Raw genomic sequence first — 27,966 nt, forward strand, 5'->3', positions numbered from 1 at the left:
CTCTAAAAATAGTGAAATAACATTGTTAAACTAAATGTTTTAATAAGTTTATGATGATTTTGTAACGTTTATTGACCGAGTTGGAAAATGTGTTGACATTGTGCCAGTGCTTAGCTAGTTAGCTAGCTAGCTACATTAGCTTTACCACCACCTGGTGTTAGTTTTACTGCAGTAGCTAAAATAGTTATTGCTTTGAGTCTGAAATGGGGAATTGAATTTGAATGGTTTGAATATGGTTTGTCATCCATTAAAGAAAAGTCAAACTGTCTCCTTATTTCTCCTGGATAGCCTATTGTAACTACAAAGTAATAAAAAATGTAACTTTATGTTGTTGCTTGCTCTTGGGTAAATACATGTATATCCCTTGTAACAACATTGTAATTACCGAGTTGGTTGTTAATTATTGTTACTTTGTACTTACAATGTAACAATCTTTGACTAAAAGAGTTATACCTAATGTTGTCCTTTCTCCTAATTTCTCCTCGTTAGCCTATTGTCTGCAGAGGTTGTTACATTGTAACTACATAGTAATTATAAAGGTTATACCCTACTTGGTTTCAAGTTACATTAAGTTGCTTGCTCTTGGGTAGGTACATGATAATTACAAGTTTATCATATGTAACTATATTGATCTAACATTACACTTGATTTGGTATAGCCTTTGAGCCAGGTCATAATATAAAAATAAACTAATTGAAAATGACTGGTAGTTAATGACAGGGTGCTCCTTGTTACAGTTGTCGTTACCAGGCCTGAGCATATTTATAAACTCTGGTATTGCCATGTAATTGCATAGTAAAACCTATAACTCCTATGTTAACAGTTATTACTGTGTTAGTTACGTAATAATAGGGCAACTTAATGTAAAGGGTTACCGAAATCTTTCCCCCTCATGGCATTCTGAGTTTCTCAGAGTTTAAATGGTCCTCTTCCTCTGCTTGTCTTCCAGATGTCTCACCCCTCTCCCTGCCTGGTCAAATCCCCCGGCATGCACTTTTTCCCAGAACCTTTTCCACTGGAGGACATCACAACACCACAGAGGACAGCTCAGACTCCCAATGCCAAAATCCCTCCATACCCTGCCCCCACTATGTCCCCCATCCCCTCCCCCGTTTGTTCCCCCGTCCATTCCCCTATCTGCTCCCAGCCTGTCCCACTGCTCGAAACCGTCACCACCAAATCCCCCGTTAACTCTCCGTCATGCTCCTGTCCCCCGACAGGGAACCCGCTGTCTCCCATCTGTGCCCAGCCACTGCCCTGCCAAGAGCCTTCCTCATCCCTCACCTCCGACTCCCCCGTCAGAACTCAGCCTGTCCCTGCAGTCACCTCCACGTCGCTGGTCAAACCAGCCTCACCTGACAGGGCTACCCCCGAGCCACAAAAATCCCTAGACTTATCAGACCTGGAAACCCCTGTCAAGAAGACGGACATCATCGAGGAGTTCTGGCTGAAGAGTGCAGAGATCAGAAAGAGTCTGGGTCTCACCCCAATGGAACGTAGCAGCAGCAAATCCCCAGAGAAGAGTCATGTTACTGTAGGTAGAGTTCCCACCCCGGACTCCTCCTCGCCCAAGTCCTACACCCCAGAGGACTTGTCGGAGGAGCTTTCACCTTCCCCCTTCACCGGCCGCTCAGTAATCCGCAGGCTGAACATTACAGTGGAGGGCCAGGTCATCTCCCCCGTGGAGCCCAAGAGCAATGGCACGGATCAAAGGGACCTAAGCAGCAGCTCTGGCCTGGGCCTCAATGGCAGCACGACCACCAGCCAGACCAGCCAGGCAGCCAGCGACAGTTACAACACTTCCGACTCCACCATGCTCACCCCGCCCTCCAGCCCCCCGCCGCCCCCACCCAACGAGGAGCCAGCCACCCTAAGGCAGCAGCAGAAGCACCATGTCTCCTGGAACAATGGGATCGATGGCCCCACTACACCTGAGCCAGCCAAGGCAGCACCCACCAAGATCAAGAGCCCTGTGCCTGCACCGAGGACCCAACTCAGCCCTGTATCTATGCCGGTGTCTGTGCCCAAGTCTGCCCCCAGGACTACACTGGTCACGTCACCAGTCACTGCTCCAGTGGTGATCATGAGACGGGAGAAGAGCAGCAAACCACGTCAGGAGGAGGTGAGGAAGTCATTTGTGGAATGCGTGGCAGAGATCCCGTTTGCAGACGACGTGGAAGACATGTATGACGAGCGGACGCCAGACACAACCATGGACAGGTTCTTCACCCCACCCACAAGCAGGCCCAACGGGGAGAGGGAGAAACCTCCTCTTCACCTGGCCCTAGCTATGGTTAATGGAACAGCCAATTTCCCCGGGAACCAGCGGGCCTCAAAACACCATAAGGCCCAGCACATCTCCCCTGAGGCCAAGGAAATAGCTGAAGAGCGGATGAGAGCCAGAGAGAAGTCAATCAAGAGCCAAGCTCTAAAAGATGCCATGGCCAAGCAGCTCAGCAAGATGAAAGAGACGGACATGGCCAAGGGCTCTGCCGCGTCTGCTAAAGTGGTTTGGAATGTGGCCTCATCAGAGACATCCGGAAAAAGTACTAAGAAGTCGCCCGGCTCTCCAAAGACGTCTGCGGTGAAAGCTCTGGAGTCAAAGAAGGCGGAGACTTTGCCAGAGCTTTTCTTCAGCAGTCAGGTTAACAAGAGTCTGGATGGCTCGACTGTCTCCTCTGACGGCTCCGCCTCGGGAGGCAAGAGCAAAAAGCGCAGCTCCCTTTTCTCGCCACGCAAGAACAAGAAGGAGAAGAAAGCCAAGAACGAGAGCCAGCTCTTTGACAAGCACGGTGCAGACGAGACACCGTCGCCTCCCAAACACAAGTCCCTGTGGAAGGCAGTGTTCTCAGGGTACAAGAAAGACAAGAAGAAGAATAAGGATGACAAGTCGTGTCCCAGCACTCCATCCAGCTCTACCACCAATGACTCTGGGAAGAAGAGATCGTCTCCTCTCGGGAGGTCATCAGGTGAGACGGACAGAGAAACAAGGGAGTTCATGGAGCCTGTAGTTTACCTTGGACCATACTGCACTGACTTGCTTAGAGCTTGGTCAAGGCATTTAGTCTAGATATCAAATCAAATGTTATTCGTCACATGCGCCAAATACAACAAGTGTAGACTTTACCGTGAAATGCTTACTTACGAGCCCTTACCCAACAATGCAGTTAAAATGTAAGACAATTAACAAATAGTTATAAAGAAAATAGCATCAATAAAATAACACAAAATAACAATAACGAGGCTATATACAAGGAGTACTGGTACAGAGTCAGTGTACTGGGGTACGAGGTAGTTGGGGTGATTGATTGAGGTAATATGTACATGTAGGTTTGGTTAGGGGATTGATTGAAGTACTATGTACATGTAGGTAGGGGGTGAAAAGCAGAAAGTCTGGGTAGCTGTTTAATTAACTGTTCAGCAGTCTTATGGCTTTGAGGTAAAAGCTTTTCAGGAGCCTTTTGGGCAGTCTTTGGTTATATGTTCTAGGCTAGTTATTTTAGTTATGGCCACTTCAAGTCCATACAGAAATAACAGGTAGATATGCTGTCTTTGTTTGTTTCTCCGTTCCAGATTTGAAGTCGCGCCGAAACCGGAGCTTCTCTGAGGACTCAGATCTGTCATGTGATGATGTGCTGGAGAGGTCGTCCCTGAAGTCTAAGGCAGATGTGAGTCATGTTATTTTCATCTATCATCAGTTCACTAACGAAAACCTCACCCCCACTGTGGTCATTTTTTTTTTTTTTCATATGATGATTTAAACTCTTAACCGAAGTGACATATGGACATCTTTGACCTAGTGTCAGGCATTCAGAAGGAAATAATAGAGGAGAAAACAGAGAAGGAGAAAAAAATGAGGGAAAGGGAAAAAGAAAGAGAAAAGGAATGAGAACGAGGTCGAGACCTTGATCGAATCATGAAGAATTCATAGAGGTACTACACCAGGTGCAACAGTGGGATGAATGCTTATGAATTTCAAACAAGCATCAAAATTCAAATGTTGAATGTCAGTTAGAATAACTTTTTTGAGGACTATATTTCACTAAAGCACCTAAATTCTTATTTTTAACAGGAAGTTATTTTTTGGTTAGAAACCCTAACTCAACCCAAAACAGAATTATAAAAGTAATCAAAAAAGGTCTGGAGCTTTTCCATTTTCTACATATTGAATTGCCATTTTATTCTGTCTGCAAGCAAAGTATTGTTATATTCCCATTATAACTGGACTCAGGCATCGTCTAGGGTGGGAGTTGAATTTAATTAGTTTTACTTATCATATTAGCGAATAGTCAAAATATGCAGTGTCATTTGCATTTATTACACTGAAATGGTTGAAATTCAAACTTGTTTAGTCCGCTGCTGCTGTATTTGTGGAAGTTTATACAGTAGAATAGATGGATCTCAGTGCCAGAGGCACGCATTCATCATCCTAAACTTTTAAACACTTTCCAAAGCAACTCGGAAGAAAGAAAGTGGTCTTTTCCTGTTGTTGTTGTCTTGCCCATGGTCACAACGGTCTCTGAACATGTGTCGAAGCATCAATGGGCATGACAAACATGCTCAGAGTTTGCTCATATTTTGGACCCAGGCTCCTAGTCCCAGACTGTATGGGTTTGATGGTGCAGCATAAAACGTGGTTTTAGCTCAAGCACTTTAAGGGTACATCCCATTCATAAAGAGTGGATCTCTTCACTAGATCCTAATAGGCCCGCTGACGCTCAATGAGGAATACCAGGGCTCATTTAGTTCTGTGGTTAATTTAGTGTTTGGAGTTCTTTAGAGATGTGACGTTGAGTAGTGACAGTTCTGTGAGGTGAAGTAGTACCTTTTCTTCTCAATGGAATAGTAAGTAGTCTATTGTCACCTATTTTTGTCTCAGACTGCTCTGCTGTTAGCTGTTCCGGTTAATCTATTTTTGGGCAATCCCTTAATATTCATTTAATCAACCGTTGTGCGTCAATGTTTTGTTCACTTTGTCCCTGGGTGCCTTGGGTATCTATTTAAAAACAAATAATTGAATTTATATGTTTCATGAATAATTCCTGGTAGTAATGTTGATCCACAACTCATCATTGCACCCTCATCTTTGTGTAGGTGGGGGGGCTTTAACATTGCCTGTTTGATTGTGTTAGTGATTGGGTTGACATGTGGGGGGTTTTGCCGATTAATCCATTTAATCATTCCTTTTGTTTTTTCTGTTTGTTTTGGTTTGTCTTCCCCCAAGTCTGTTTATGTCCCTCACGCATTGGCGTTCAAGAGAGCGTACGCCACAAAGGTAGTGTGTGCATACATGTCCATTGTCCCACATCATATCACCCCTGCGCATGCGCCAACCGTTGCACTACTACCCTAACCCTCTCTTTCCATTTTGCCACAGCGGTCACCTTGACCGCATAACTTACACCCCCCCCGCTGGAGGCAAAAACTACTGCACTCCTTACTTTTCTGGTCACAATGAATGGCAACTTTCCAATATGGCCGTCCATGTTTTTTCTTTGTCTGCTCCGGTCGGGTGTCAATCAGCTGATCTTTGGTCTGTACTGGTCTGATGTTAACCAACCCAGTGTTCTCCAGTGCTGCTATCGGATCCACTTGGATTCCAGCTACCTCTCCTTGTTATAGTTTACTTCTTCTCTATACTACTATCGCTTTTCCTATATCGCTCCAGCTTTTTATTTCAGAAAAATAATAACTGAAAGATGACAAAAATGAACATGGACAACTCGTAAAATATCCATATAATTTCCATACATTTCTGAGAATTTATAGACTGGGGAAATAATACGAGTGTGAAATATTGTACAAGGAAATCTAAGGTATCTCAGACATTTGTAGTTTTATGTGGATTTATGTCTGTTCAGTTTTAATTGTGGGCCTTGTCCTAGCTTTGTCCCATTTCTAGAATTGGTGAGCTCTTCTTGTACTCTCAATGGTAATCTTTGGTATAACGGATAGCCACCTCTCAGAAAGAAACACCAGTTTGCTATTTACTCCCATTGTGGAGGAGGAGAGCTATTGTTCTCTCCCATAGGAGAAGGCTCCTCTGGTGTTTTTCTGCAATGTCATATAGTATAATGTAATCTACAATCTATCAGTCACCCCTAGCTGGTTTCTACCCTGTAGAAAACATTCTGTGAATGTCTTCTGAACATTCTGTGAACAGTGAGGTTCCACTGTCCTGTATATGAAGGGATTGGTTCCCACAGAGCCTGAGGGAGCACCTCTCTAAAGGCCTCTAACACGGTGTAATGTTACAGAAAACCTACACAGAGGAGGAGCTCAATGCCAAGCTGACACGGAGGGTACAGAAAGCTGCCCGGCGACAGGCCAAGCAGGAGGAGTTGAAGAGGCTGCACAGAGCCCAGGTAAGTTGTCAATAGGATATGTTGTTTCTGGAAGAAAACGTAGCTGGTGGAGTATGGATCTTGTGTATGAGTCCACAGGAGGGTCCAACTGGCGAACCAAGACCGCTGTGAATTTTGAATGATTTTGGCAAGCCCAGTTTCATGTCTTTGAAGATCATCAAAACAGAACTTCATGCAGAGATCAAGACAATACTAATTAGCTATGCACCCTCAGTGTTACTGCTTATTAATATTTTATGAGACAAAAAGTATGCCTTTTTACCAAAGAACAAAACCGATCCAACTTTGAGAAGTTAATTATTAAGAGGGTTTCAGACATGAACTTTAAACTCTTCTCATACAAAAAGTTTTTAGTCCAGGGAGCTGTCAGTTCATTGAAATATTATGAATATGTGTGCAATGAGACACTCCGTGTGCGTGTTCGTGTGTATGTTCGTGTGTGTTCATATGTGTGGGTTCTGGCCTGTCATTCCTCCCTCGGATAATCCAGAGGGTTAAGGTTACGCCACGTTTCACTCCATTTATCTATGTTCGTGTATGCATGTAGGTGGAGTGGGATTTTTGGAGTAGCGGACACCTTTTGGTAACATAATATCCTCGCCGGTCCCATTCACATTGGGGCAATAGCTTTTTATTTTGTGAAAGCAAGGAAGAGTTTCCTTCCATTGCTAGTAGTAGCTACCTGGCAGCAGCTTGGCTAAAAACATTACAAGCTAGCTATCCTTTTTAGCTTCCCACATCTCCATGTGAAAAAATATTTATAATTAAAAAAATAAGGTCTGGCAAATATTCTTATACTTGCCTGTGTAACCTAAAACAATATACCAGTTTGATATGCTGATTGTGTATTTATTCCCATATCAGCTAAAAATCGAAAGTGGTCATGTTTTGGTCACGTGGCTAGCAGCATGTTTTACAATTTCACAATAGCCTGTAATCACTATTTTATTTTTACCTTTATTTAACTAGGCAAGTCAGTTAAGAACAAATTCTTATTTTCAATGACGGCCTAGGAACAGTGGGTTAACTGCCTTGTTCAGGGGCAGAACGACAGATTTGTACCTTGTGAAGCTCGGGGATTCCAACTTGCAACCTTACGGTTACTCTAACCACTAGGCTACGCTGCCGTCCCAAGTTATTAGTTAGTTAGTTATTAGTTATTACCCTAGTTATTACTTCCCAACAAAATAGGTTTTGGGTGGATTCTTATTGTGTGGTTTAATGTTTGAAAAGTTGCTGAGATTATATTTGTTACCAATTTGAAATAGGTTACTTTTGATGAATAGCCTATAGATCAGATCAAGGGACCAAGCGAAAACACACAGCCCCCACGGCTGCGGAAGGAATGAGGCGTGTCTCAATTTTCATGTAGTTAAAAAGTATGTTGAATGCCGGAATGTATAACAAGGAGCCGCCCCTTTTATGAACGACATTGCAACTCTCTGAATCTTGCGTTTGCTTAAAGCTTGTAGTAAGCTTTAGTGTGTGTGTGTGTGTGTGTGTGTGTGTGTGTGTGTGTGTGTGTGTGTTCTGAATTGTTCTCTGGCATGTCGTTGCTCTGTCAGATCATCCAGAGACAGCTGGAGCAGGTGGAGGAGAAGCAGAGACAGCTGGAGGAGAGGGGCGTGGCTGTGGAGAAAGCCCTGCGAGGGGAAGCAGGTACCCATCTGTCACTCACTTCTTCTTTTTCTCATTGGGTTACATCCCCCCCAGGGTCCACCCATAGGGTGTGGTCATACTTTTTACGGAGTGGATACGGATATGGAGTTTCTTTATCCCAATTTTCCCAGGCTAAAAATACGGATTTTTCTGCTCGTGTGCAGGATTTAGTTTTTTGTAGCAGAGCGCCCACTTCGCTGCCTATGTAGCTGATGTGCTGAGTGCTCCGCTGCCACTCCCCCCTCCTTGATCACATTTGTCTGGTCATTGGTGTAGCCTACAAACTTTATGTTGTGCACAAAACTGTTCGAACTCTTGCATTCCCTCAGTTGGCTATTAAGCATAAGCACCATTTCCTACAAACTTCATGTTGTACACAAAACTGTTCCAACTATTGCATTCCATGTCTCAGTAAGCATAAGCCTGATTTCATGTTCTTTTTTCAGGAGGTGAGGAGGCTATATGCAGCTATTTACATGTTTTACTGAAAATACATTATCAGTATTGCAAACATACTTACGACACAAACAGACAGTCTAGCGATTTCATGTTCTTCTTAGATGATGAGGTACATGCAGCTATTTACTCTCGCCACGATATCAGCATATACAGCATAACTATGGCACCGGTTGATACAAAATGAACTTCCCATTGTTCGACTCTTTTTACCGGTCTGGATACACGCTCAGCTGCCTACAATGTTCGGCTGCCCAGATGTGGAACGCAGCAAGACAAAGATACGCAGTAATGGCAGTCAAGTAGTGTTATTTTTTCAGGAACTAGGATGTGGCAGCAACTATAAAGATAAAATGCATTCAAAGTATTCAGACCCCTCAATTTTTTCCACATTTTGTTACGTTACAGCCTTATTCTAAAATTGATTAAATTGTATTTTCTCCTCATCAATCTACACACAATACCCCATAATGACGAAGCAAAAACTGTTTTTAGACATTTTTGCGAATTTATTAAACCTAAAAAACTGATATCATATTTAGATAAGTATTCAGACCCTTTACTCTGTACTTTGTTGTTGCACATTTAGCAGCGGTTACAGCCTCGAGTCTTCTTGGGTATGACGCTACAAGCTTGGCACACCTGTATTTGGGGAGTATCTCCCATTCTTCTTTGCCGATCTTCTCAAGCTCTGTCAGGTTGGATGGGGAGCGTCGCTGCACAGCTATTTTCAGGTCTCTTCAGAGATGTTCGATCGGGTTCAAGTCCAGGCTATGGCTGGGCCACTCAAGGACATTCAGAGACTTGTCCTGAAGCCACTCCTGCGTTGTCTTGGCTGTGTGCTTAAGGTCGTTATCCTGTTGGAAGCTGAACCTTCCCTCCAGTCTGAGGTCCTGAGCGCTCTGGAGCAAGTTTTCATCAAGGATCTCTCTGTACTTTGCTCCGTTCATCTTTCCCTCAATCCTGACTAGTCTCACAGTCCCTGCCACTGAAAAATATCCCCACAGCATGATGCTGCCACCACCATGCTTCACCGTAGGGATGGTGCCAAGTTTTCTCCAGACGTGACACTTTGCATTCAGGCCAAATAGTTGAATCTTGGTTTCAGTAGACCAGAGAATCTTGTTTCTCATGGTCAGAGTCCTTTAGGTGCCTTTTGGCAAACTCTAAGCGGGCAGTAATGCCTTTTACTGAGGAGTGGCTTCCGTCTGGCCCCTACCATAAAGGCCTGATTGGTGGACTGCTGCGGAGATGGTTGTCCTGTTGGAAGGTTCTCCCATCTCCACAGAGGAAATCTGGAGCTCTTTCAGAGTGAACATCTGGTTCTTGGTCACCTCCCTGACCAAGGCCCTTCTCCCCCGATTCCTGTTTGGCTGGGAGGCCAGCTCTAGGAAGAGTCTTGGTGGTTCCAAACTTCTTCCATTCAAGATTGGTGTAGGCCACTGTGTTCTTGGAGCCCTTAAATGCTACAGACATTTTTTGGTACCCTTCTCCAGATCTGTGCCTGTTTTTGCTTTGTTATTATGGGGTATTGTGTGTACGATTGATATATATTTTTTTATTTAATCCATTTTAGAATAAGGCTGTACTGTAACAAAATGTGGAAAAAGGGGTCTGAATAACTTCCGAATGCACTGTAAGCCTACATCATCACACAAAACGCTGATTATTTTTGCTCCAAAGTGTAGGGGGTGACTGCAATATTAGTTACGACAGACAGAGAAGTTTGCAGCCTTCATAATATACATATTTTGGAATGTTCGTTCAAATTGCCACAGAGTTTTTATTCAGCTCTTCAGAAATATGAGGCAGAGACATAGCCAACATCATCATGGTTCAGAAGAGGGTGAGTAAAGAGTGAAATATGGAGGGGGAGTCAATGGTGGAAAAAGTACCCAATTGTCATATTTGAGTAAAAGTAAAGATACTGTAATAGAAAATGACTCAAGTGAAAGTACCCCGTCTAAAAGTATTTGGTTTGAAATTTTCTTAGGTATGAATCATTTCAAATTCCTTATTATGCAAACTAGACAGCACCGTTTTATTTTTTAAATGTATGGATAGCCAGCGGCACACACCAACACTCAAACATAATTTACAAACAAAGCATGTGTTTTTTGTGAGTCCGCCAGATCATAGGCAGTAGAGATGACCAGGGATGTTCTCTTGATAAGTGCATGAATGGACCATTTTCCCCTCCTGCTAAGCATTCAAAATGTAATGAGTAATTTTGGGTGTCAGGGGAAATATATGGAGTAAAAAGTACATTATTTTCTTTAGGAATGTAGTGAAGTAAAAGTAAACATTGTCAAAAATAGTGAAGTACAGATACCCCAAAAACTACTTAGTGTTTTTACTTAAGTACTTTACACAACTGGGGGAGTGTGAGCAGCAGCTACGTTAGAAAAATGAATGTTTGCGTAAAATAACACGTGCAGAACGTGATCTGGATCCTTAGCTTTAAGAAATAATTTTCCGTGGGGGCGTGGGCAAAAAACTCTGTATCCATAGCCACCGGCTACTTTTTAAATGTTGGGATTGGGGAATGAGTTTGGAGCTTTTCATTCAGTTTGTTGATGTAGTGTCCTAGTTGGGTGGAGATGATCCTCTTCAACAGTTGAATATGTTCATCTCTGTTTTGTGGTAATACATTTATGTAAGTTATATGCTAATTGTATGTTAATTACATTCTGGATCTGTAAATACAGAATCAACTCAAGCATTCTCAAGTACTGTTACTGAGGGGTTATTATCTATGTACCACATTTCCTCTAAACGTGCATTGACCTCCTTTTATGTAGAAAAAGTAGCTGTGATAGCACCAATTCTGCTTATCTTTCTTGCTTGAGAGTATCCAAATTATCCTTTTACAAACCTATGCTTTTCACAAAACCAGTCGCCCAGGTTTAGCAGTGAATGAAGGTATATTCTTAAATTTGTAGAAATCCTCATCTAAGTTCATCTTGTATCTAGATATGCAGTGTCTAGATACTGGTGGTATCTCTTACTCTGAAACAATAAATTCACACTGTGCGACACAAGGGACTATCACAGACATCACAACTTTCACTCAGTGATGAAGTCATTCTTGTTTACTGTAGAACATTACACAATACAATGCTATGGTTTCAAGGCATGCAAAATATAGCATAAGTAGATACAATTTTGTAAGTCTCAAAATAATCTATAATTATTGGTAACCTATGTGAACTACACAAACTGGTGAGTGCTCGCTTATAACATACAGTTCTTTCAGAAAGTATTCACACCCCTTGACCCCCCCCAATAATAATAATGTTACAGCTTGAATTTGGATTAAAATTGATTAAACTGAGATGTTGTGTCACTGGCAACACACAATACCCCATAATGTCAAAGTGGAATCATGTTTTTAGATTATTATTTTTTGCAATTTAACAAATGAATAAAAAATGCAACTCTTTGTTATTGCAAGCCTAAATAAGTTCAGGAGTAAAGATTTGCTTAACAAGTGACAAATTAAGTTGTACGGACTTACTCTGTGTGCAATAATAGTGTTTAACATGATGTTTTAATGACTACCTCATCTCTGTACCCCACACATACAATTATCTGTAAGGTCGTTCAGTCGAGCAGTGAATTTCAAACACAGATTCAATCACAAAGTCCAGGTAGGTTTTACAATGCCTCGCAAAGAAGGGCACCTATTGGTAGATGGGTTAAAAAAAAGAAGCCAACATTGAGTATCCCTTTGAGCATGGTGAAGTTATTAATTACACTTTAGATGGTCACCCAGTCACTACAAATATGTCACTACAAACATACAGGCGTCCTTCCGAACCACTCAGGAAAAGCCGCTCAGGGATTTCACCATGAGGCGAATGGTGACTTTAAAACCGCTACAGATTTGAATTGCTGTGATAGGAGAGAACAGAGGATGGATCAACAACGTTATTAGTTACTCCACAATACTAACCTAAATCACAGAGTGAATTTTCTCTCAAGTGGACTTTAACCTCTCTGTCGTCTACACTTTCAAAGGACTGTATAAGGGGACTTATTGTACTTTATCAAAACATTAGACTCACTGTAGTTAATACAACACCCGTACTGTACTCGAATTGTTTCTGTCGGTCATCGTCTGAGCTGCATGCGATTTGGAGAATGTCTTTGTGTTTTTCGACATAGATTTGTGTGTGCTCACATTGGATGTGTTTGTCCACATAGCCTCATATGGAAGGGTTTCAGTTCACCAAGACTGAATCCAATTGTGGCCAAAGGGCTACATTGCATTGATACATACATATGCTACGTTGCATTGATGTATTGGTATGATTACCAATCAAAAGTGGGAATACTACTGTACATATAAGACATCTTAACCCACTACACCCTTGTGGTTGATATGGTGTATGCCTACTCTAAAGCATCACTCTATCAGATGAGTGAGTCACAGGTACCGTGACACTCCAGACCTGGTGTTGCCTCACACACACATAGTTAATGTCTCATACACAGAGGCAGTACGCAGCCATACAGGAAATCTATGTAGCCACCCTATCATTACGGAAAAGTCCATGTAGTAAAAGCCAATATGTGTTCTTGACTGCATATGTATTGTGGCGAGTACTTGTGTGCATGTTTGAACTGTGTGTGGTTGTGGTGTGTGTGCAAGCATGTGCATGACCTTCTTGTTGCAGATTGGTGTTGCCCAGTGGAGGCTGTGTGTGTACAATAACTCATATCTCTAATATATCCCTGTTGTAGACTATTGGGGAGAGTCTAATTACACTGAAATCATGGACTTGCATCTGGGCGGTATGTATTTCAAATCTGTCGCTTCCAAATAACTAACAGCTAACCCACCTATCTGTCTTTCCCTTCTATAGTACTGGTCTGGAGCTTGTTTCCTTTTAGCTACATCCCCTGCTGCGGCAGTAGCCTGCTCACCCTCAGATCCCTCCAGTATCACTTCTAATAGACACGTAGCACACACAGTCAGAAAGATCACACACCTTTTTTCTTATTTTCTTGTTAAGATCATTTTCACACACTCTTTGATCATTTTAATGTTAACTTCACTGCATTGATCACATCAGTGGTTCCCAAACTGTGGGGCGTTAAACATACTCTTGAAAGTTGTAATAGTAGAATGCGCAAGGTGTCATTTCCAAATTAGGTAGTACATCATCAGTTCCTCTTGTCATGTCAGTCACTGTATACCTTACTTAGAAAGCTATTTAGAACTAGTCAGAAATGTCCAGATCAAGTAGCCCATGTCAGCTAATGTTTTTTTTGTTGCCCATAAATATTGTTGTAATTTTTTGGGTCACAAAATGTATAGAATTGCAAGAAAATTTGCTTTAAAACGGAACAATTTTCTTTGCACCACATGGCAAAATGTGTAGAATTGAAGGAAATAGACATGGCACTTGCACGTTATGTTCCCCAATGCTGGAAGGGGGCCCCAAGTGGAAAAGGTTTGGGAACCCCTGGATTACATAATAACATCTATGCATTGGAATAGTGTACAAGTATAATAACTATGAACGCATTGAGTAAAAAACACACACATGCTAACACATAACACACCTATTTATGATAATGTTAAAGTAGAACCACACACACACCCACTTACCCAACTGGAAAATAGTGCACCCTGCCCCTTACTGACCCCAAAACTCCTAACTGTATCCCTGTAGTCCCAGCTCTGGTGCTGCTGCTGTATCCCTGTAGTCCCAGCTCTGGTGCTGCTGCTGTATCCCTGTAGTCCCAGCTCTGGTGCTGCTGCTGTATCCCTGTAGTCCCAGCTCTGGTGCTGCTGCTGTATCCCTGTAGTCCCAGCTCTGGTGCTGCTGCTGTATCCCTGTAGTCCCAGCTCTGGTGCTGCTGCTGTATCCCTGTAGTCCCAGCTCTGGTGCTGCTGCTGTATCCCTGTAGTCCCAGCTCTGGTGCTGCTGCTGTATCCCTGTAGTCCCAGCTCTGGTGCTGCTGCTGTATCCCTGTAGTCCCAGCTCTGCTGCTCCTGCTCTTCTGACTCTCCCATACCTGCACTGTTGCATAACTCCCTGTAATATACGTGTCTGTGCTGAAAAGCAGTGTTTGGTCTTGACCCCTCATAGCTGTCCTATTCACATTGTGTGTGCATCCAAAATGGCCTATTCCCTATATATTGCACTACTTTTGACCATGGCCCGATATTGCGCACTACTGGGTACGGGCCCTGGTCTAAACTAGTGTCCCATACAGGGCCATTTGGCTCTGGTAAAAAGTAGTGCACTACATAGGTAATAGGGTGCCATTTTGGATGCTGCCTGTGATTGTCCAAAAGAGTCTCTGTATTAGTGACCCAGCGTGGATGTGGTGTCTTGACTGTCTGACTGTCCCGCTCTCTGTGATGATGATGTCGTTGTCACCCGTTAGACAGGAGATGGTGTGGAGTGTTGTAACACTGGAAAAATATATCTGGTCACTGTCCCCCAATAGTGTGATCACATTCACTATGGTTCCTCACTATGTGGTTTATAGACCCTCGGTACAATTGCATGCAACAATTTATAAATGTTTCGTTTCTTGAGTAAAGTTAGATGAGGAACCGATTGAAGGTAAGTATTTCTGGAATTGAAGAAAGAGAGACACCATTGACACTTGGTTTGATCTTCCAAACTGAATGCAGTGTGTGTCTGGTGGTCTCAAGCTTCTGGGCTGTGTGGAGGACAAGGTGTGCATGGTCGGCATTCTGCAACTTTGGCCTGATACAGTGTTACCCTGTGTGGTGAAGTCAATTGGACTGGCTTCCATCTAGGTGGCACTGGCCAAATCATGCTCTGAAACACAGGCTATTGCGGGAAGCAGCATGGCTGTGCTGTGTGTGCAGCAGCCCTGCAGGGGGTACTAAAAGCTAACAAAGGAAACTGCTGTCATGCTCTCGATTTTGGCCAGCAGGGTTGGCTGCAATGACACATCTTATCTATCACTCCATTTACAACCATAATCACCTCAAATAGGCACGCTAGTTTCACAATGATTCTCAATGATTTGGTACTTTACATGCACATTCTAATCAATCACTGTGGTGTTATGAGCTATGAGGCAGAACCATTGCACTTTAAAATCTCCCAGCAGTGAGTGTGTGTGAGACAGCCTTTAAAATCTCCCAGCAGTGAGTGTGTGTGAGACAGCCTTTAAAATCTCCCAGCAGTGAGTGTGTGTGAGACAGCCTTTAAAATCTCACAGCAGTGAGTGTGTGTGAGACAGCCTTTAAAATCTCACAGCAGTGAGTGTGTGTGAGACAGCCTTTAAAATCTCCCAGCAGTGAGTGTGTGTGACACAGCCTTTAAAATCTCCCAGCAGTGACTGTGTGTGAGACAGCCTTTAAAATCTCCCAGCAGTGAGTGTGTGTGAGACAGCCTATCTTGTTTGAGTGGAGAGTTATTATGATTCTACTGTGATAGTCTCTTGTGGTTCATTTCACCAGCATTCCATTCTCTCTGCGCTCTTTCACCCAAGTCTCAGACTGTTGAGTACATTGTGTGCATTTCCTGTTGTATCGGTGTGTGACAGGGTATGACACCATCCCCTACTCATCGTTTGTCCGATACACTCTCTGATAGAAGGCTCTTCTTCGTTGAGAAACTCAATAACTTTATATCTCCTCTTCACTTTACAGTTTGTGCCTAGTACTGTGTTTCTCTACTCACTATATCCGGTAGACAGTATGACCTCGTTATATGTGAGGACTTTCTCGCGGAGGTTCACACGCATTTGCACAAAAATGCTAATTTGCACTTCAAAAGTAGCCACAACGTCAACAAATACAAGTTATGTTTACCTGGGAGAGCTGAAATATTTTCAAAGATGGAATAACTAACTCTTTCCCGCTTAGATGATTTATCTTCTATTTCTGTAAATCTCAAGTGATGATGAATAAAAATCTGTTTTTATTTAGATGAATCTAATTTGCAGAGCATTGTCAACACATTACACAACATTGGTATTGTGAAGGCTCTTGTATCACCCCATAGAGCTCTATGGACACAAAACAGTTTTGCTGAGTTTGAGGAGTATTATTCGGAGTCCATCAGATGAAAGACGAGGATTATTCCCCTGTTCTTTCCAGCCCTTTGTGTTTTCACTCTCCTTTTTTTCACCTTCTCTGACCCCACACAACTGATCTCTCTCACCTCCTCTCTACAGGTGCTTTCAGTTCTTCCTCCTCCCCCTGGTGCTCTCATTCTTTTAGATTTTTCTCCTCACTGTTCTTTCTTCCTCATCTTCCCCCCATCTCTCCCTCCCTCCTACACTTCCTCTCACGCTTTATGTCCTCTACACTTTTTTTCTGTCTATCACTTCTTCCTCCTCTTCCTCCACCTCACTCCTTGGCACTCTTTCCCTATGTTGTGGAAGTAGTTGAGCCCTTTGTCGGGACCCCTCGCCGAAGACCTATCTCCTTCTGTCCCTGCTGTTCCTCTGAAGGTAACGTAACCTATTGCCTTGCCTGCTGCTGGCTGCTTCAGGTTACCACAGCAACCGACCGCGGGGATCCACGAAGCAGGGCTCCTCCCCCCGGTCTCCTGAAACTCCTCTCCCTCACCCCCCCCCACCTCTTCCTCCTCCTCTCCCTGTGTGTGTCCAGGCTCAGTAGATTTCCCCAGGATGTCACCGTTCGCTATCTACCATAGTTGTATCACACTGAACATTACACACATTTATGTAGACATTTGTAAACTGGAACGGTGTAGATGAGAAAATAAGGACAGGACATGTCTATGCGACTTTTGGTTTGTTGAGTTGAGGATACTCCGAAACCTAGTGCACACCGTCGCCAATAGTATTTTTAAATGGTTTATTTACTGTCTTGAATCAACAATGTAACATGGACCCTTCTATAGACCCCTCCTAGATGAATTTGCCCTTGAGATTTACAGTCTCAAGCAGAAACATATTAGAAAGCCCTCAACCCTGGTTAACAACCCAAGTAAGTAAACAACTATTGTGCACACATTTTTCCATCATTCCAAGAGGCTGCAGCTAAAGGGGAAACTACTCTGCTTCATTGTGTGTTTAATCAAAAGCATGTCCTCTGTTTGCTGTAAAACTAATGGACATGAAAAACCATCTATCTCCCACTACTGAGTGGTGTAGTCTCTCTATAGTGTGTGAAAGCTGCCTGACAGCCTCTCTCTCGACTATAGTGTGTTACAACTAAGACTGTGTGTGACAAGGTTTTGATAAAGAGAGCGATAGTCCTACAACTTGTGACACATCTCAGTTTTGCATATTCTATCAATATACAACATTCTGGATCATCTGGTCTACTGTCTCTAACACATGTATGTCTGTGTGAAACTGCTTGAGAAGCCTTCTGATCAATGTAAACAAAACATGCCTGTGTGTGTTCTGTGCGATCTGGTTTTCAGGCTGGATGTGTGTTATGTTGTTAACTGTGGCTCTTCTCTCCTGTGATCTTGGAACCTGGGCTAAGGGTGGTGGACGAGGCGCAAAGAAAGAAAGAGAAAGAGAGAGGGAGAGGGAAAAGCAAGCACATTGTTGGATAAGTTAGCATATCCACCTGTTTCCATCTCCTCTTTGTCCTGTCTGAGTTCCTCCGTCTGAGGAACTCCGCTTTGCCTCTCTGTCCTTGTCTGTTAATCAGCGAAAGCCGGCAGCAGCACCCGAGAGCACAGCCATTCGATTTATGTGTGTACTGTGTTTTTCCTTTTCGTTTTGCAAGACACTCCACCACTCCAGCTAAGTACGTCATGCTGCATCAATGGTTTGCCCCCCAGTGTCTCATTGAAACCGCTTGGCTCCCACCTACGTGCGACAGATGAAAAATGCTAGCAGACTTTCTATAGCATAGCATGGACTGGCCACCTTTACAGTGGCACAAGGGTAAAAGTTATTTGGCCGCTGGCCCTTGACTGCAGTAATGCATGCCAAATACCAGTAGAGGCCTCTCTCTCAGGCAGATCTAATAGGGGAGTATGATAGCTTCACTATTGGTCTAAATGACAGATCGACGCCATCATCTGACCCAGTAGTAGAAGCTATAGGGAGAATTAAATAATTCATAACACATGTTTTTTGAAACCGCTCTGTATAAATAGGATCTGACAGGATCCTTTATTTCTACTGGTGGTACATTGTTGCATGTAGGGATGTAGAACTTCCATAGAGATAAACTCTTCTGGTGTTTTATCTCTGTGTAGAACTTCCATAGAGAATAAACTCTTCTGGTGTTTTATCTCTGTGTAGAACTTCCATAGAGAATAAACTCTTCAGGTGTTTTATGTCTGTGTAGAACTTGTGTAGAACTTCCATAGAGAATAAACTCTTCTGGTGTTTTATCTCTGTGTAGAACTTCCATAGAGAATAAACTCTTCTGGTGTTTTATCTCTGTGTAGAACTTCCATAGAGAATAAACTCTTCTGGTGTTTTATCTCTGTGTAGAACTTCCATAGAGAATAAACTCTTCAGGTGTTTTATGTCTGTGTAGAACTTGTGTAGAACTTCCATAGAGAATAAACTCTTCTGGTGTTTTATCTCTGTGTAGAACTTCCATAGAGAGAAACTCTTCTGGTGTTTTATCTCTGTGTAGAACTTCCATAGAGAATAAACTCTTCTGGTGTTTTATCTCTGTGTAGAACTTCCATAGAGAATAAACTCTTCTGGTGTTTTATCTCTGTGTAGAACTTCCATAGAGAATAAACTCTTCAGGTGTTTTATCTCTGTGTAGAACTTCCATAGAGAGAAACTCTTCTGGTGTTTTATCTCTGTGTAGAACTTCCATAGAGAGAAACTCTTCTGGTGTTTTATCTCTGTGTAGAACTTCCATAGAGAGAAACTCTTCTGGTGTTTTATCTCTGTGTCGAACTTCCATAGAGAGAAACTCTTCTGGTGTTTTATCTCTGTGTAGAACTTCCATAGAGAGAAACTCTTCTGGTGTTTTATCTCTGTGTAGAACTTCCATAGGTTTCCCTGAGTACAACGTCCTGGGTACAACGTGGTGGAATAGACCACGGATTTCTGCCCTGTCCCCCTACCTATGGCCCTCTCCGTAAGGGGGACACAAACAGTGGTAGGAGACGACAACTGCTCTGAACATACAGTGGTCCTCTGTAGCTCAGTTGGTAGAACATGGCGCTTCCAACACCAGGATAGTGTTTTTGTTTCCCGGGACCACCCGTATGTTAAAAATGTATGCAGGTGGGACTAAATGGCATATATACTGAACAAAAATATAAACGCAACATGTAACAATTTCAAAGATTTTACTGAGTTACAGTTCATATAAGGAAATAAATTAAAATGAATTCATTAGGCCTTAATCTATGGATTTCACAACTGGGAATACAGATATGCATCTGTTGGTCACATATCTTTTTAAAAAAGGTAGGGGCGTGGTTCAGAAAACCAGTCAGTATTTGGTGTGACCACCATTTGCCTCATGCGACACATCTCCTTCGCATAGAGTTGATCAGGCTGTTGATTGTGGAATGTTGTCCCACTCCTCTTCAATGGCTGTGCGAAGTTGCTGGATAGTGGCGGGAACTGGAACGTGCTGTCGTAAAATGCCGATCCACAGCATCCCAAACGTGATCAATGGGTGACATGTCTGAGTATGCAGGCCATGGAAGAGCTCCATCAAAACTTGCGACATCTGTGGCCTTGTATTTGTTGTGTGACAAAATTTCACATTTTAGAGTGGTCTTTTATTGTCCCCAGCACAAGGTGCACCAGTGTAATGATCATGCTTTTTAATCAGTTTCTTGATATGCCACACCTGTTAGGTGGATGGATTATCTTGGCAAAGGAGAAATCCTCACTAACAGGGATGTAAACAAATTTGTGTACAAAATGTGAGAGAAATAAGCTTTTTGTGCTTATGGAACATTTCTGGGATCTTTTATTTCAGCTCATGAATCATGGGACCAACACTTTACATGTTGCGTTTATATTTTTGTTCAGTGTGTTGTTATTGATTATTATTATTACAGTACAGTAGCAAGGGCATCTGTCTCAGAAGTTAGTGATACACAAACTCTCAACTTTGAAACACCTGTTTTTCCCGCGCATTTTCCAAAGTTGAAATCTCCTCCACTTCATCTTCTGTGAGGCATACGGCAAGACCATCCCGACCCCTGGTCAACAGTCCGGCCCAGCCCGGCCCATCATCCCCACTTCGCCATCCATTCCCAGAACAAAGACGTCTTGGCTTGGCTGTCATTGCATTGCCTGTGTCAGTGTCTGCATCAGACCCACCTAAAGCCTCCTCTGCCCTGCCGTTTCCCTCACTGCCCTTTCTTTGTTGCTTCTTCTTCCAGGGATGGGAAAAAAGGACGACCCCAAGCTCATGCAGGAGTGGTTCAAACTGGTCCAGGAGAAAAACGCCCTGGTGCGATACGAATCTGAGCTGATGATATTGTGAGTTAACCATTATTATTCTTTGTTATAGGCCTACTGAAGGTGAACTCTGTATCTAAGGTGCTGTAACTAAAGGTAGATAGACATAATTTAGACAGACTGGAGACATCATTTAGACGTGAGACATAATTCAGGGCCACAGGTGTAAAGTTGGGCCGTAAGTCTATCTTTCTGTCCCCCAGTGCACGAGAACTGGAGCTGGAGGATCGCCAGAGTCGACTGCAGCAGGACCTGAGGGAACGAATGGCAATTGAAGGTAAGGACCGGCAATTTTCAATTCAATAAATCTTTATTTTCCCCCAAGGGCAATTCGTGTGCAGCATAAAAAATATGAAAGGTACAGGACCATGGGAAACAACATTCATGGTTTCATCAAATCCTGATTACCTCAGAGTGAGACACTTTTTTTCACTTTCCTCTCCATATATGAGTTCTCTACTTATCTGTCCCTCTTTCTCTCTTTCATCCCCCTCTCCTCCTCAGACCACCTGAAGACAGAGGTGGAGCTGGCACAGGAGAAGCACATCCTGAATGAGATGTTGGAGGTGGTGGAGCAGAGAGACTCCCTGGTAGCCCTCCTGGAGGAGCAGAGGCTCAGTGAGAAGGAGGAGGACAAGGACCTGGAGTCTGTCATGCTTTCCAAGGGCTTCAACCTCAACTGGGCCTGAAGAGGAGAGGCTAAACTCACCATCCACCGTAACTCAGATAATACACTACCCCTCCTCTGTGTCAGGGCTCAGTGAAGGCCCAACCCACGGTCTCATGCTTGGTCCCAGATAACCCAGCAGAGAATGTGTGCAGAATGGAGTTGTCCCATTACGGCTCCTCTGTTGGAGCAGTCTATAATGTTTACATATCTACCCTGCCACCAGCCAGGCATCATTACCTCCAGTGATATATCCCTTCATTATCAAATCACGGTAGGAGGACCAACTACAGCCTGGACTTTCTCAGAACTTCAGAAGTTCTTCTGGAGTGGTTCTCCAGAATGGGGAACTATTTTTTATTATTTATTTTAATCTCAAACACGCAAAGGGAAGAAAGAGGTTAGGTCCTGCTGATGTAAAGGAATTCAATGTATGATACCTGTTTCAATGCACTACATGTGTAGAACACGACATATTAGCAAAGCGGTGGTTTTAGATGAGGGTAGGCCCTTGACCTATTGACTGTTACAGGGTTTCTGTGGGAAGGGGAGGAGTGGTCTCTCTCATTCTATCAGTCTCAACCTAACCTCATGACATACACTACTATTGTGACTGCTGACTGCAGAGGGACATCCTCTGCTTTAGCTGCCTTTCACTCCAATTACACTTTGGCTTCCACATTCTGAGGAGCCAATAAGGACGAGACTCTAAAAGTCCCATCATTTTTTTGCACAGAGATTCACCCGAAGAGTCAACACTAAGGATCAATGGAATCTGGTCACTTGGTTGTTTTGTATTTATTAGCTTGGTTTTGATAGAGAACCTGAATTAACTGTTTTTGGTATTTTCCGTGTTCACGGAGGAGAGTGCCTGAACTGGAGGCTCGACGGATTGCACATGTGCTCTCTTTATAACATTGACTGCAAGGAAATCAACTGAAAACTCCATCACCAAGAAGCCATTGTGTAAGGGGTGGAGGCTGCTGCAGGCTCAGAAAAATATCCTGCGTTACATTGTCTTTGACTCTGAAAGTTGTGCTGGTGTGAATAGTTAACTTGTAGCATAGATTCATTGACACATGTCCACTTCAGCAAGCAACCCACTTGACACATCTCTTGGTGTCCTAGTTCTGAGTGATCATGTGGCTTCTCCATACCATGCCATTCACCATAAATCACACTGATATTTCATTTTATAATCAGTAGCCCTTATTCTATATTAATTGGCATATACCATGAAATGTCCTCAGTGTAGGTTAAACAGTGAAGAGAACAACATTAGGGGCAGTGTCTTATTGGGCTTACACAGTATAAATGCATCGTGTTATCATAATACCATAAGTGAACTGACATCACTAACTGGTGTCATGAGACACTTGCGTCAGTGGATATCCTTCAATATCATTGTTCTAAACCACAGAACTCTGGCTTCGCTACCCCTGGAGCTGAGGTACATGACCTGCTTTGACGCAAGATGCCTTTTTCACTTCTGTTTTAATATTTTAGTTTTCTTTTTAGGGTTTAAACTTTTATGTATCCCACCAGAGGTACATTTCTATTTTGTGTTTTTTGGTAAAATCCTTTCATACAACTACAGGTTGTCAGACAGCAGTTATGAGTAGAAGTGGAGACAGGAATGTTGCTCTAAACCACTTCTATTCTGTTTGGCATTTGACCTTACTAGCCTTTCTGCCAAACTGTAAATCTTTGGTTGGTCACAGTTTTATATATTTTTCTGTATTGATAGATACACAGAGTGAGCATTTGTGTAAGAATTAAACGGAGCTGTGAATACAAAAAAGTTACATCATTTCAAGGCTGGTTTAGATGGTGTGTGATAAGTTTGACAGATTTTATTGATATTTATAAACATGTGTGCAAAAATGTATCATATGTAAAGAAAAATGAATCCTCATTTTTAAAACTGTATGTTGACACACACGACAAATATGTAAATGCTGCTTCATTTAGCCCAAATGCATAGGGTGTTGGATGTATGCTGAAACGGCAATAAAGCAATGCAGTTGTTCATTTAGAAAAGCATGTCTCCTTTTATGGGTAGGCTTCTGTATAAACTTACTACAACTATAACTTTATGATAGAAATGTGAATATTCACCTTAATGACTGTCCTGCATAGTAGGCTACCCACTGTCAATTCCACTTATTTGGTCTATTCCAGAACTAGCACACCTGATGAAAAGCTGAGCTTGATTATTTGCCCAATTCAAACCAGGAGTGCTTCTTTTATGGCATATTAAATAAGTGCATCTGTCTCAGAATCTTCCCAACATGACAGTATGTGTTACACGAACCTGGCGACAAATTAATTAAAGGACTTTTTCACTTTTACTGTACGACAAGGGCAAAACCTGACATTTAGTTTCTTCACACACTGACAGATTTGATCCACTTGCCGGTTGAAAACTCCACTCCGATATTTCTGTGTATCCAGTATTCCAGCGGGGCCATATCTGTAACAAGGGGTGGATGTCTGCAGACAAGACAAAAAAGTTTTTAGACATGCAAGACAGCTGAGCAGAAAGGATTGCATCTTGTTTCTGGGACTCTCAGGTAAGATGACCAATGCTGCATGGTATGCATTGCATTGCATAGTATTTGTTTAAGTTCAGTAGTCCATAATAATATATTATAAGGAATAAGTAGCATAAGCTACTGCGGTGATTGTTTGGCCATGCCAAATTCCCAACAGAGGTTTACAGCTGCTTTACAGTTGATAGCTACATTTTACACCATTGCAGTGGCGACCCTTCATTCAGGGCAGCTGGGGCTTGCCTGGTTTTCATGTTATTTTGGCATTAATACGTGTCACATATCAGTATGCACACAATGTCAAAATATATCATTGAATTAATAAAGCCGCGTAGAAACATGGTCTCTCTTTTGTTTTCCTGAGTAAGGCAGCTCCAAAATGCAGGTGTTTCAGCCTAGCTCAATGTTTTTTTGTGGTGGGGCAAGCCAGCAGAAAATATGGAGCTGTGATTGGCTCAGTGTTCTGTCACTCATGGGGACACTACGTCACTGCAAAGTCTAAGAGGAGACCTCGAAAATTCTGGCCCTTTGGGTGCTGCCATAGAGTTACAGAAGTGCCCATCCAAGAAGGCTCAAGGTCGTTGGCCACAAATAATGAATCAAGTCAACAATCTACTGGCAAATCCTTTTTAATCCTTGTCATATGAAGAGAAATTATAGATAAAATATATCTGTGCTCATTGGCCATTGGACATAAACATTACACAACAAGTTGGAAATCGCAAATTCAACGAGTGGTTTGGAAGGAATCAGTGACAGTGGCAGTGTGGTCCCAAATCTCGGATTTTAAGGGGCTGTTTTCCAAGTTTCAAATGATATACATTCAACATTGGCCATGCTGTAAATAAAGCATGATTTGTGCCGTGCTCAAAACAACTTAACTCAGAACTGTGAAAACTTGACTTCATGGAGTTCAAGACAACTGGGAAGTCGGGAATAATTGAGCTCCGACTGGGAAAATACATTTTGAACGGTCTTTCAACTCGGAATTGTAAATCTGGCCTCCAGTTGTTTTGAAAGCACCATAAATCCAGAGAATGCCAGACTTTGATGACAAAATTTGCCCACAAAGGTTGTATACTGTAGCTAAGAAAGTGTATGTTGTACAGTAGGCCATCATTGTAAATAAGAATTTGTTCTTAACTCACTTGCCTAGTTAAATACAATTTTAAAAATTGTAAGATATTAGTAGCCCATGTGCCTCATCCTAATAATTTGGTCTATTTACCCATCTTCATTTTGCCTACTGTTCTGACTTGGTGATGCACACGTAGCCTATAACCTGTTCTAGGAAAATGTAATCATCAAATATTGTAAGAGCTTTCATTGTCTGCTTATACAGTGGTTCCTCCTTTAACAGTTGCGTCATACTGCGGCACACCCTGCATGCTGCTGCAGCATTCTGTGGCACGTCATTTAATTGTCAGCCATTTCTTCTGTTACTGCAAGTTATTGCTAGTTTGACCATCAGAGAGCATCTTTGAGAAGCATTTGATAGTATTCCGTATAGCATTAACAGAGAATTTAAAACCTATTTTTGTAATAATTCTTGATGCACAACCGAGTATATGGGATTGATTTTAAGAAATTTGGCTTAATTAATTTGATTAATATTATAGCGTTTCAATCAATGACGTCACTCGCTCTGAGAGCTTGAAGTAGTTGTTCCCCTTGCTCTGCAAGGGCTGTGGTTTTTGTGGAGCGATGGGTAACGATGCTTCGAGGGTGGCTGTTGTCTATGTGTGGCTGTTGTCTGGTTCGAGCCCAGGTAGGGGCGAGGAGAGGGACGGAAGCAAAACTGTTACACGGGCACCATTTTAATCAAGAGACTCTCCTCTTTGTAATTATGTAAGTCTGGGCAGCGAGCTCGTTTGTCATCGATCGCTAGACCAGAAATTGTATTTTTCCAGTTTTGTCCGACGACCAGATTGTAGTGGTTAAATAAAAAGGGATACATTTTTTATGGAATTCTAAGCATCACTCCAGTCAAAACAGGTTCTGCGAACGTTCGATTACATTCATTTGCTATGGGCTCGCGCTAGTGTTCCAGTTTAGCCAACGTTCTTAAGCCGCTATGACTCGTTCTATTGTCCAGCCTATAGATAGCCAGAGCGAATTTACGAAAGCACTCAAATGTCCATTGAGAAAGCACAATGACTATACCATTGAGCTAAGCTAAGAATGACGAGAATAATCAAGTCAATAAACGTTGGGTATTTAGATAGCCTATAGATAATATACTGGCAAGTTTGATGTATAACTACTAACGTAAGGCAGCTAGCTAACATACCGGTACATACTGCTGAAATGATATGCTATGTTGTTCGTAAGGACAGCGTAGCTAACATATTGTTAGCCAACATAATGTGTAAGGTAACTTATTTGAAAAGTCATCACATTACATTGAGTAGCAAGCTACCCCTTCGTCGTCAGGACAAATCTGGTCTGTGATAGGAGAGGGAGGGGTTCACACATAGCTCGGCTATTAGACAATTCTTTAGTAAAGGTTGAATAGTCTATTGTTCAGCTATTAGCCCTCCTTCACAATATCCAATGATAGGCGTGGCGCGAATTACAAATTCCTCAAAAATACAAAAACTTCAATTTTTCAAACATATGACTATTTCACAGCATTTTAAAGACAAGACTCTCCTTTATCTAACCACACTGTCCGATTTCAAAAAGGCTTTACAGCGAAAGCAAAACATTAGATTATGTCAGCAGAGTACCAAGCCAGAAATAATCAGACACCCATTTTTCAAGCTAGCATATAATGTCACAAAAACCCAGAAGACAGCTAAATGCAGCACTAACCTTTGATGATCTTCATCAGATGACACACCTAGGACATTATGTTATACAATACATGCATGTTTTGTTCAATCAAGTTCATATTTATATCAAAAAACAGCTTTTCACATTAGCATGTGACGTTCAGAACTAGCATACCCCCCGCAAACTTCCGGGGAATTTGCTAACAATTTACTAAATTACTCACGATAAACATTCACAAAAAGCATAACAATTATTTTAAGAATTATAGATACAGAACTCCTCTATGCACTCGATATGTCCGATTTTAAAATAGCTTTTTGGTGAAAGCACATTTTGCAATATTCTAAGTACATAGCCCAGCCATCACGGGCTAGCTATTTAGACACCCGGCAAGTTTAGCACTCACCAATATCAGATTTACTATTATAAAAGTTTGATTACCTTTTGTTGTCTTCATCAGAATGCACTCCCAGGACTGCTACTTCAATAACAAATGTTGGTTTGGTCCAAAATAATCCATCGTTATATCCGAATAGCGGCGTTTTGTTCGTGCGTCCCAGACACTATCCGAAATGGTAAATCCGGTAATATTCCATTACCGTACCTCGAAGCATGTCAACCGCTGTTTAAAATCCATTTTTATGCCATTTTTCTCGTAAAAAAGCGATAATATTCCGACCGGGAATGTCCATTTAGCTAAACAGAGGAAAGAAAACAAAGCTTTCGGTCGACGCGGGCACGAGCCTGAGTCTCACAGTACTGTAACCACCCACTACCCAAACGCGCTACTTTTTTTCAGCCAGAGCCTGCAAAGCCACAATTCAGCGTTTTGCCGCCTTCTGAGAGCCTATGGCAGCCGTAGGAAGTGTCACGGGACAGCTAAGATCCTCACTCTTCAATAAACAGAGACAAGAAGAACGACACCTTGTCAGACAGGCCACTTCCTGCATGAAATCTTCTCAGGTTTTTGCCTGCCATATGAGTTCTGTTATACTCACAGACACCATTCAAACAGTTTTAGAAACTTGTTTTCTATCCAAAGCCAATAATTATATGCATATTCTAGTTACTGGGCAGGAGTAGTAACCAGATTAAATCGGGTACGTTT

The 27,966-nt window shown here is 42.4% G+C and overlaps 1 protein-coding gene across 30 annotated transcripts in view; it reads left to right on the top strand.

Annotated features, from left to right (window-relative positions):
- The window catches only part of LOC106561386 (protein-methionine sulfoxide oxidase mical3a), a 157,517-nt gene extending 133,946 nt beyond the window's left edge, over window positions 1–23,571 (top strand). For 16 of the 30 annotated variants that reach the window (XM_045688313.1, XM_045688312.1, XM_045688314.1 and 13 more), the window contains 9 exons: window positions 950–2,969; window positions 3,574–3,668; window positions 5,225–5,275; window positions 6,258–6,365; window positions 7,931–8,024; window positions 16,656–16,934; window positions 20,786–20,885; window positions 21,068–21,141; window positions 21,369–23,571. In XM_045688313.1, the coding sequence (XP_045544269.1) occupies window positions 950–2,969; window positions 3,574–3,668; window positions 5,225–5,275; window positions 6,258–6,365; window positions 7,931–8,024; window positions 16,656–16,934; window positions 20,786–20,885; window positions 21,068–21,141; window positions 21,369–21,553 (3,006 nt within the window). In that variant the 3' untranslated portion in view covers window positions 21,554–23,571. Of the gene's footprint in view, window positions 1–949; window positions 2,970–3,573; window positions 3,669–5,224; window positions 5,276–6,257; window positions 6,366–7,930; window positions 8,025–13,226; window positions 13,278–16,655; window positions 16,935–17,943; window positions 18,017–20,785; window positions 20,886–21,067; window positions 21,142–21,368 lie in introns of all 30 variants that reach the window. The other 14 variants (XM_014125290.2, XM_014125303.2, XM_045688330.1 and 11 more) reach the window with 10 other exon arrangements.
- Window positions 23,572–27,966: the final 4,395 nt, after the last annotated feature.

The sequence above is a fragment of the Salmo salar genome, chromosome ssa10 (genome assembly GCF_905237065.1).
Source record: "Salmo salar chromosome ssa10, Ssal_v3.1, whole genome shotgun sequence".
In the NCBI taxonomy this organism is placed as follows: Eukaryota; Metazoa; Chordata; class Actinopteri; order Salmoniformes; family Salmonidae; genus Salmo; species Salmo salar.